We start from the raw sequence: 11,399 nt of genomic DNA, 5'->3' as shown, positions 1-11,399 counted from the left end.
GATTGGTATGTTTTGCTTGGTCTGATACCGGCCTCCTCGTTATTCTCTATTGTACGACGAATGGACATGCTTAGTTCCCTGTGCCGTTTGAGCATCTCTGCTTTGCTTGGACAGCAAGGGTGTGAATGATCGAGCACAACCTTTGAAATAATCCAAGCACCGACATCCTTCAATGTGTGTATATAAATTCTTGCAGGACACAGTCAATGTTCAGCAATTTTTCAACTACATAATGCTATACAAATTACTGAAAGAAAATTCATTATGTAAATCAAACCTCAAGAACTTCGTTAGATTCAAATTCATAATCCACTTCGCCTGGATTCAGCTGAGAATCTGAGGTGGAATGATCCATTATCTTCAAAACGAGTTCAAACTTTGATTTCAGAAAACAACAAATCAAAATAGAAAACGAAGCTCGAGTTGCAGAGAGAGAAAAAAGTAACGTAAACGAAGAACATACCAGTGAAAAATGGAGAGGAAAAGAATGATGGAGAAGAACGAGGGAAGACGCGCGAGAAGAAGAACAACCAAATCTCAAAATAACGAAAACGAAGAAGGAAACAAATATTTTAAATTTGGTAGTTAGATATACGCGGGATCTTATATAACGCGTGTAATCAACGTATGTGGAGTAGCGCGTATTTTCGTTTTATTGTTTAATGAGCTTGTAAAGCATACAAGCCCTAATGGCTTGTATGCAGAGCTTTTCCGAATAATTTATCAAATTATATAGGGATAAATAAATTACTCCAAAGTCAGGATAAATGCCAATTATAATTCGGTCTATTAAAAAAAATAACGATTTCAAAAACCACGTGAGAACTACTGAACCGGCTGAAAACTAATTGGTCGGACCGAACTGAAATCCGCCGGTTTACATCAAATGACACTTCTTTCAGAATTGAAAATTGACTCTTCAGAAATCAGAACCTTACCATCAACCAAAATAAACCTTAGCTAACCTCCATCACTGCCTCCGCAAGGAGTGGGACACTGCCACCATCCGTCGCACTCAGGAGCTTCCCCCTTCATCTTATCGGCGTGCTCCAAGTCTCCAACCCTTGTTCGCTCTCACCGATCACAGCTTCTTCCTCGAGGTCAGCTCGGCGTCCGTCGTCTTCGTCTGCCCAGTCGCGCTTCCGCCGCCGTCCGTCGCACTCAAGAGCTTCCGTCCTCGTCTGGTGCTCGTGCTTCGAGTCTCAAACCCCTCTGCTCGTGTGGTCCTCGTGTGGTTGTCATCTGGTGTTCATCTGGTCACCGTCGCGCTCAACTGCTCTCAGTCATACTCTACCCATACTGCTCAGATCGAAGGTCAGTGTTCCCTACATCATCGCTTCCCCTGTTCTCTCTTTTCCAGATTTTCCGTCTCCCTGTATTTTTTCATGTTGCTGAATTGCTATTCAAGTAATTTGCCTTGTTGCTGATCTAAATGTTGCTGTAAATCGTAACTGAACTAGGATTGTTAAATTTATTGCTGTAAGTTGAATTTGTTGCTGAAAATATCCCTGAGCTAATTTTTGTTGTTGATGAAAATCATCACTGAGTTGAATTTGTTGCTGATTATCATCCGCTGAATCTTGAATTTGTTGCTGTTTTGCTGAAATAATCACTTAGCCAAATTTTTGTTGTTGCTGTAAATCATCTTTGGAGTTAAACTTTTTGTTCCTGAAAATTATCATAGTTGAACAGCCTATAATTCATCACTCCTTAATTTTGTTGCCGGAAATATCATTGAACTAATTTTGTTGCCGAAAATCATCACTTTGTTGAATTTGTTATTGATTTTCATCACTGGAGCTTGAATTTGTTGTCTTGCTGAAATAATTACTTAGGTACTTTTTTGTTGCTGTAAATCATCTTTTAAGCTAAATATTTTGTTGCTGAAAATTATCATAGTTGAATTTGTTGTTGAAAATGCGGTTCATGCTCTCTGCAACCCGGAATAAAATTGTTCAGTTAAATTGTTGTTCCCATGCTCTTTGTTTGGTTTTTTTTTTTTGCTAGAATTTAAAAAATGTCATCTTCACAACTCAGTTGCTGTTATGAATTATTCTTGGTATTGATTTGTGAAAAATACACAAATGTAGATATTAGATGCATACCAAAATGAAGAAAATGTTGGTCAAGCTTCAAATTTGTCCTATGAAGATATAGATGCAACTTTGAGATCACCCCTTGAATTTGATTTACTGATTATGTTATTTTCTGCTCTCTCTCTTGTTTATTTAAATTGAGACTTGTTTATTATCTCTTTTTGCATCCTTAGTTATGTCTAAAGATTGATACTTAATTGTTATTAATATATTTGTGAAGACATGCATTTTAAGTTTTAACTTTTGATTGTAATTTTATTTTTATAATTTTACATTTTTATTTAATTATGACAAGGTTAACCGGGTGAATCAGTGACCCACCAGTTGAACCAGTGATCTGGTTGTATGACTGGGTCAATTACCGGTTCTTTTCTGATAACTATGCTGTTTCTTTCACTTTTCTCGATGCTTTTTCTGTGTTATATTGGAAACTGAAACGAGCTGAATTGCTCTTATTGTTATGGTGTTCGGTGTTCTATTCTAAAGAAAGTTCTTCAGGATGCATGCACTGAGAGTTTCTCCTTTACTTATTGCTAAAACATTTCAAGCAATGGGAATTCCATCAAGCACACGAAGCCCTGCGGTAAGATTTGGGAAGTGACATTACTACGATTGTTAAAATATGCAAACTCTTCCAGCTTCAAACATTTTTTTTTGTCTGAATTTCTTTTGTTGTGATTTCAGGTGTGTGCTGCAAAAGGTCCAAGGCCGCGCTATCCACGAGTTTGGAAGACCCATAAAAGAGTTGGGACCATTAACAAGGCTGCTAAGCTTGTTGAGACTGTAAGTTCTTAGTTTAATTTCGGATCAACACCATTTCTATCATAAAAGTTCAGCATGTCGACAAATCTACCATGAATAAAGGAAACTAATTTTGTACAAAAGACGAAAAATTCTGATTTCTACCATTGGAAGTCTGGAATATTGACAAATCTACACATGAATAAAATTAAAGTTTGAATACGTTTGTCGCATAAACCATCTTTCGTAGGTACAAAACTAGTTTCGTCCATTCATGGTTAAATTTGCCAGTGATTTAAAGTTTCATAGTTAAAAATGGTAGTTTACTCTTTAATTTCTGTTCCAATTTTTTCTTCTCACTTGATAATCACGATACTAGAAATTTTCTGATTGATTTTTTCTTAGGTGATTTGGATTCTTGGGAAAGTTAATGTCTCTGTGTGGCTTGTGTGTAGATTAGACAGCTGTCAAATGTCAAAGAGGAAGTTTATGGTGCTCTTGATTCCTATGTTGCTTGGGAATTAGAGTTCCCTTTAATTACTATGAAAAAGGCACTCAAGACTCTAGAAGATCAACAAGAGTGGAAGCGGGTAATACAGGTACTTAAACAAAGAAATTTTATCCATGTAAACTTTTAGATAGGGTTTGTTTTTAGAGAGTGGGACTGAGACTAGGAGATTAAAATTCAGTATTGTGTTTGTTGGCCAGAGACGGTAACTAAAATTTTAGTCCCGAGATATAAAATTTTAGTCTCTTCAGTACCTCCAGAAAGTGAGGACACGGGACTGAAATTTTTAAATGCAGAAATTGAAACTTTGATAACATTTCTTCTCAAAAACACCTTCATTTAACTTTTCAAATTCCAAATCTATCCGTCAATTTCCATGTTTATCTTAAACAGAACATAATATTGAGACATAACACACTAACACAGTCCAATACATTTTACACCAAACGCAATACAGAGATTTAATTTAGTCTTTGTCTCTCAGCCTTTGTCTTTCAATCTTAGTCTCTCAGTTTTAGTCTCCTTTCCAAACGCAGCCTTAATGCCCTTGTCTTCATTCATGTTGTATTCACCAAGTTGTTGGATGTCTTCTTCAGGAACCAGAGCTATTTAATTTATTTTGAGTTTATTCTTTTAATTTTTGTTTCGTTTAACCTTCTAATGTCTTATGTTGCTGTGTATACTCGATCTGGGGATATCCTCTAAATTAGTTCCTGCGTATGCAAATTACCTATGGAACTGTAGGTAACAAAGTGGATGTTAAGCAAAGGTCAAGGTAGGACTATGGGAAGCTATTTCACATTATTGAGTGCATTAGCAGAAGATGATCGAATCGATGAAGCTGAAGAGCTTTGGACAAAGTTATTAATGCAGTATATGGAAAGCTTGCCTCGTAAATTCTTTGATAAAATGATATCTATCTACTACAAGAGAGGCATGTATGACAAGATGTTTGAGGTATTATTCTGATTTGTGATTTTATGTCAATATAAATAATTTGCACCTTTTATAATCTGCTTACTAGTCATGAAATTCCTAAATTCTAGGATATTACTTGTTATTTAGGAGGAAATGATAATTACAAGAATAGAAGATAAATAAAATTCAAGAGCTATATAACCAAGACAAGCTAATTGCTAGAAAATATTCAAACTCTAAATATCCACCAAATATCACCCTGAAACAGACATGATCTAATTGTAGGTTTTTGCTGATATGGAGGAGCTTGGTGTTCATCCTAATTTGACTGTCGTGCAAGTGATTGGAGGTGTCTTTAAGGAGGTGGGCATGTTGGACAAATATGAGAAGTTACACCAAAAATATCCGCCACCTAGGTGGAAATATAGATACGTCAAAGGAGGACGGCGTATAAAAGTCAAGGTGTCTGGTCAACCTTATCAAGGCAACTACAGAGAAGGGAATGAGCATGCAAAGGCGAATGGTGAACCAAATTTGGACTTAGACGACAATGATACATCAGAAGAGACTTCAGAGTTAGAGGAAGTTGATGAACAATTCAACCAGGACGCTAATGCAAGAACCATGGAATCTAAACAAATATCAGTTGATTCATTTGAGACTAAGGAATCAGTTTTGGATGTATAATAGTTGGGGAAAGATGATTTAAGATAATTCAATACTTGATGAGTTTCCATTGGCAGTTATTTCTGTCATAGTTGGAATCTATTGTTTACATGCCTCTATCATGGAATGATGGAAAGTGTTAAAGGGTATATAGAATGGAGATGCTTTTGAAACTCATTAAGGATATAGAATGGAGATACTCTTGGACAAGAAGAGCATGCTTTTGAAACTAAGGTATTCTACAATGGGAAAAACCAAGATGTGATGTTCTTCTCTAGCCAGCATCAATGAACTTTTGTAGTCATGATTATAATGTCATTAGTTGATGGCTATATACCAAGTCTGAAGATTTTAGCTCTTGGCACAGCAATTTATGTTCTACCTCATACAATGACACGTATTAGTACTGAATCATCTTGTGTTAAAAACACATTAAAAATTATACAAATCCAAATAAAAAATTAACAAAAAAAGGTTTCATAAATGGTTAAAAAATATTACACGAACAATGAGTACTAAAAGTTCCATAAAAAAATAACAAAGGAGAAGGAAGGATAAAATTAGTAGTAAAGAAATACATAAATTTTCTCATTTTTTTTTATTATAAATGAGAAGGAAAGATAAAATTAGTAGAAAAGGAATAATTTTTTTTAACTACTACAAACGTAACAATTGAATGCAAAAGTTTCCATTTGTTACTTCTGGAGAATGAGTGTTTGAACATAGAATCAAAGTTGCAATCAAAGAAAAAAATATAGCCAAACAAAGAAAAATATAGCCACACAAAAAATTGAGACTTCAAAATGAAAAAAATGAACATATTTTTTGTGATTTCAATGTTAAACCATACACACCCTAAAAGAGTATGTACTTAATTATCTAAAGTAAATCTACCTAATTTTCTGGTATCACTTTATTCATAGAATCTTTTTAATGTATTTTAAAATACTTCATAAGTTATTTTTGGTAATATTTAGTTGTCCTAAAAAATTATCTCAAGTGAAAAACGTAATTAACTATATTAAATATAAATCTACATTGTTAATTGATAAAATAAATCTTAAGGTAGGTTCTATCCAAATATTTAATCAACAATTAACAAAGTTAACTAGTTAAGTAATGTTTTCATTAAAATAATCCATTCATATTATTAACTTATTTTTTTCTCTTTTCATAAAAATGATTTTTTCATATAGTGCTAAATACACATGGTTGCTTCTTGCCTGCTAATGAACTATAATTTAAATGGCATAATTTTTTCATCTTTACTTAAAAATCTCATTCACTCTTAACTTTAAAAAAAAAATACACATAATTACTTTGAATTTTATTTTATTTTTTTCCCCGAGGGACATTCATTGTGTTGATTTATTTATTTTCTACTATTCAAACAGTTTATTAAAAAGAGTAAATGGTCATACTCATTTTTTAAATTGATCCTGAAAGATTTTTTTTATTAAATTCGTTTTTAAAAATTTTTAAGTTAATCACTAATTCATTTGTTATTTTTTTTTTTTGGTTGACTGTGTCAAAATTTGCTACCATGACAATTGGCATGTTAAATGACACTAACTCACATCCAAGAGTTCTAATTATCTTATTAATATGATAAATTTATGAAATTAAATCAAATCAAAACTTAATTGAGGGAGAGATCTTGAAACATTAGAATCCTTTAATTTAGAGTTAATTTGATCTATTTTCATAAACTTATCATATTAGCTGTCAATTAAAACTACTTAGTGTATAGTGTGGTGTCACTTAGTGTGTCATATTAGCAAATTTTGATGTTGTTAGCAATGAAGATGACGAAAGAACTAATATGACTACTTAAAATCTTTGAAAGATGTATTTAATTAAAAAAAATTCAAAGATCAATTTAGAGAACAAATAATTTTTTAGAGACTAATTTAACCATTTACTCGATATGCAAATTTAAATGAACTATTACTGTAATTTATATTAGTATAAAAAGTTCATATTTATTTATTTTTTGGGAGGTTGGGGGGTTAATATTTTTGGTCTACAATACACACTCACACTCACTCAGACTATCCACTTCCTGATGTTAACAAGGACTTGAACCCTTTGCAGCTCTCTAGGAGGCCAACAATTTCTGCACTATGCCATTGCCTTAGCTGCGCGGGGAGAGGGGGGTTAAATTTTTTTCTTTTTGGTTGCCTATTGTATACTTGATAAACTAATGATTAATTTATTATTGATCTGAGTTCTATTTAAGAGTCTATTGCTCACCAATAGCAGTGTTTGCGGTGTGGTTTTGTTCGGTTTTAAGGAAAAAAGTCATCCGATCCGAACGCTTAATCTATGTGCGGTGCGGTTTGGATTGGATGAATTTTTTTTTGGAAATCCGATCCGATTCGATCCAATTACAAGCGGTTTGGATCGGTTTGAATTTGCGGTTTTTTAAATAAAAAAATTAAATACATATAACAAGTCTCAATATCAAATTTTAAATAATCAACAATGACATAACAAGTCTTAACAATATCTTAAAAAGCCAACGATAACATAACAATAGAAATAAAATTATAGGTTAGTTAAAATAAATAAATAACATTTTGAACATAAAATATTTATTAAATAATAATAATACATGAATAATAGAAAAATGTATAACAAATTGAACATGTTATAAGTATAATTGTAAATATAATAATAAAATAATAATATTATAGCACATTGTGCGGTTTGGATTGGATTGGATCGGTTATAAAAAGTAGATCCGAAATCCGATCCAATTCAGCGGTTTGCAAAAAATAAAATCCAATCAAATCCGAATTAATGCGGTTTTAATCGGTTTTCGGTTTGAATCGGATTGGATGAGCAGTTTAATTTGGATCGGTTTAAATTTGAACACCCCTACTCACCAATAAATTACTGCATGCATAAGTTGAAATTCGAACCCTCCGGCCTCCGACACTTATTCAAAAAGACGAGTGAAGTAACTACTCGCCGAATCCAAGTTCCATTTGTTTTCTTGGAAACTACCATCTTACACAAAACTCTGAATGCAATATGGGCCTTTTGGATATGGAAAATGGGCTTTTTAACTACAAAGTAATATACTCATAATAGCCCAACCTTCCATTTGTTGGGCAATCAAATAGTAACGACCCTAATTTAGTATCATCATATCATGACGGGCTGGGCTCTAGGCCTTCTCAGCTTTTAGTCCAAATGAAAGTTTTAGATAAAAAGTTTACTGAGTTTTGGGTTATTCCATTAGATCAATAACCACTTTGATATAAATTATTCTCACATGGGCTGATTGGAAACTTTAAAAACAAAAAAATTGGGGAATCCCAACTAACAAATTATAATGGATTAGATCTATAAATAATTACAATAATGGATTAGGAGAATCGTTAGTTAGTTAGAAGAAATAATGTTTAGTTTAATTTATGTTTAGTTGATCCATCATCTTTGACATTTTGTGAATGTCCAACGTTGTAACAGCTGCACAGCATATATAAGTCCGAAATTTCCTTAGTTTTGGTGAGAATCAGAGTAGCCGAAGCAGGTAATAAGTTCCAAAACGAAAGCTAAATGTGACCTAATCACCCTCCACCTAAAGGCTATAGTCCAGAACCATTCATTATTCATTATTCATATATTTGGTACAATTATTTATGTATATATATGTAAAGTGATTATGATTATTGATCTTGCATGCACCCTTAGCTTTGAAGGCAAGCAATACTTATAAGTTATAACCACCATAGAAATTGAAGTGCTTCTCTCTTAGTACCACACTATCTATATCTCGATGCTTCTTCGTTACACCCTTGTATATATTTCTTAGCGCTTGTAATTATCTCTCTTTCTTTTGTTTCTATCATTTTCTTCTGTCAATTGTTATAGTGGCATAAGTACATGCACATGCTAAAATTATCAACATGACAAGTTGAATGATTTATTATCTAATACTAAGTATATAACCAATAATTCACACTAACACACTTTAATCAAAACTCAGGGAAAAAAAAGTATTATTCCCTCCACAATGTTTTTTTTTTTTCTACTTTCTCCCGCGCCATGTAATAATTTTCTTTCAAGGTTCTTATTTTAATCTTGTAAAAAGCATGCAGCTTTTTATTTATAATAGCAAATTTTTCCTGTTTATGTTTTAGGTATAGGAAAACCAATATTTAAACAAATTTACCTTTATTTGATATTTGTTAAGGACTTGTGAATTTCTTTGAACGTGTCAAATGGTAAGTATTTGGAGGTTTTATTTTCACTGTATTTTAATATAGGGTAAAGTATATTTTTTATCCCCAAAGTTTGACAAAAGTTTTAAAAATATCTCTAAATTTTATTTTGTTTCAATTTTGTCCAAAAAGTTTTCGATTTGCATCAAATATATTCTCGGAGGCTAAATTTTCAAAAAATTTAAGACCAATATAACAATAATGCATGAAAATTATGCTTGATTTGCTTGTGTTGAGGGATTGTTCTGAAATTGTTGTTGAATCGATCTTAAATTTTTTAAAAAATTAGCCGTTAGGGGTATATTTGATGCAAATCGAAAATTTTTGAGATAAAATTGAAACAAAATAAAATTTGGGGATATTTTTAAAATTTTTGTCAAACTTTAAGGACAAAAAATATACTTTACCCTTTAATATTTAATACACTAAGTTTTGGTTAAAATTCGTCCATAAATTCTAATTTGCTACATGTTTCCCTATTGAAGAAATTTCTCATGATTCAAGTATCAAAGTGCAATTTAATTACCACATAAAAAATAATAAAAAGGAAATTCCTAATAAGTATCTTTTTGATATATTAGTAGCTTCACCATGATCTTCCAGAATATTTTACCTAGACAAATGCAAAATTGAGGTTCATGTAAATTAAAGGATGGTTTAATTAGGATTAAAGAAATTGTGACCATATGCATGTGAGATAAAGTCCACTTGGCTCAATCAAGGGCATACATATACCCCACCTTACCTCAATTTGGTGTTTGTCTAATCAATTCGGAGAAAGAATATATGATGAGAGAAACAAAGTGGCGACAAATTATAGTAAAGCTATAATACACATTTTTATTCAATTATCAAATTCCAACTATATATAACTCTAATTTGTTCGATTATTTTACACATCAATAAACGGATTAAATAAATTTTTTGGTTAGGTGAACACACTAAATAATTAATTGGCGGTCTTTGAAAACAACAGCCATAGCGTCAATATAAACCATATAATTATATGATTATACTGAACTAAACTTATTAAAATTTATATTAATAATGTTTTAATTAACTTAGTAATGACTAATGAGCCAATACCATAGTTGTTGTCTTGACCCATTTTCATAATGGCATTAGATATAATAATATATAGTACCCGACTTTTTTCTAAAATGAATAGTACTTATTAGCCACCTTCTAAGCAAAGCAAACAGAAAGTAAAACTGAATAAGTAACCTATCATTGCAGTTTAAATTATTTTTCGTTATAATCTCATTTTCATGCTTTACAATAGAAAGCTTTTTGAAAGTTAAAAAGAAGGTGAAAACTAAAGTGAAGTCGATTTCACGTGAAATTGATATTTATAATCGTTAGATGATTTGACTGATATGACTAAATTTTCATCTAACAGTTCTCAAGTATCAATTTCACATAAAATCAACTGCACCTGAGTTTCCACCTAAAAAGAATTCCATATTCAACTCTAAAATAAAGGGGGAAAAAACTATTAAGTGTAGTTTATTGTCGATAGATAGATGTTGATTCACTGAAGCTTTGTTAAATACTAGACATAACTTTAATTATCAATATATATCATTCATATATAGTAATACTAAAATGAATAATTAAATTACTGCTATAGCACTATGTTGTCATCTGCTGATGCCATCTTTTTCACATCTCATTTACTAGTCCATTCTACCTACTACTATATAATGCCACATTCTTAAAGTATAATCTATTAATTAGTTACACAAGACTTAATTAAGCAACAACGGATGAATTTGTGATTAATAATTTTTGACATACTTGAAAGAAAGAAAAAGAAAAGGCCAAACTATAAGAAACAATCAACAAACCCTAATAATTAAACACAAAATTATGGTCATCCCTTCTTTTTTTTATCCTCCATTTCCAATCATTGTCATTAATTATTTATGTTTAATAATAATTCCTCATTTTGCCAACATGCATGTTTTTATATTTGACGGCAGAAAATCAGTCTTTTTCTTCGTATTATTCTATGAATTTCTTAGAGAGTAGTGATTTGCATGCTATAATAATAATAATAATAACAGTAATGAGAGAGAGAGGAGAGGAAAAAAAGAAAGGGGAAGCCAAGAAGAAGAATATCGAAAACTGGTAGGAGAAGGTGGGTTTTTGGTGTGTGCATGCAAATTAAATGAAGCCACCATTCTCACCACCTCCTTCTTCTTCCTCTCTTCTGAGTCTGAGAGGCAAGGGTCGCCT

General features: G+C 31.8%; 2 protein-coding genes across 4 annotated transcripts in view; both read left to right on the top strand.

Moving 5' to 3' along the window:
- LOC107609349 (pentatricopeptide repeat-containing protein At4g21190) lies at positions 899-5,299 on the top strand. 3 transcript variants are annotated; one of them, XM_016311282.2, is made up of 6 exons: positions 899-1,314; positions 2,583-2,679; positions 2,781-2,879; positions 3,293-3,436; positions 4,090-4,302; positions 4,549-5,299. In XM_016311282.2, exons 2-6 carry the CDS (start codon positions 2,596-2,598, stop codon positions 4,948-4,950), a joined length of 942 nt encoding a protein of 313 aa, XP_016166768.1. In that variant the 5' UTR covers positions 899-1,314; positions 2,583-2,595; the 3' UTR covers positions 4,951-5,299. The 3 variants fall into 3 exon arrangements, with proteins under 3 accessions (XP_016166768.1, XP_020962916.1, XP_016166769.1); XM_021107257.1 differs by having other exon boundaries at positions 902-1,314; positions 2,595-2,679; XM_016311283.2 differs by having other exon boundaries at positions 902-1,314; positions 2,568-2,679.
- Positions 11,141-11,399, top strand: part of LOC107609690 (protein trichome birefringence-like 33) — a gene marked incomplete in the record, with an annotated part of 3,897 nt that continues 3,638 nt past the window's right edge. The window contains 1 exon segment of the mRNA XM_021107256.1: positions 11,141-11,399. Within this exon segment, the coding sequence (XP_020962915.1) occupies positions 11,332-11,399 (68 nt within the window).

Source organism: Arachis ipaensis, chromosome B07 (assembly GCF_000816755.2).
Source record: "Arachis ipaensis cultivar K30076 chromosome B07, Araip1.1, whole genome shotgun sequence".
In the NCBI taxonomy this organism is placed as follows: domain Eukaryota; kingdom Viridiplantae; phylum Streptophyta; class Magnoliopsida; order Fabales; family Fabaceae; genus Arachis; species Arachis ipaensis.
This window is presented reverse-complemented; position numbering and strand designations above follow the sequence as displayed.

Excerpts from the sequence above, each read along its gene's own strand:
- LOC107609349 (XM_016311282.2), top strand. The coding sequence starts at position 2,596 with ATGCATGCACTGAGAGTTTCTCCTTTACTTATTGCTAAAACATTTCAA. Across the intron at positions 2,680-2,780 it reads CAAGCACACGAAGCCCTGCG|GTGTGTGCTGCAAAAGGTCC; the intron begins GTAAGATTTGGG and ends TTGTGATTTCAG. Across the intron at positions 4,303-4,548 it reads TGTATGACAAGATGTTTGAG|GTTTTTGCTGATATGGAGGA; the intron begins GTATTATTCTGA and ends ATCTAATTGTAG.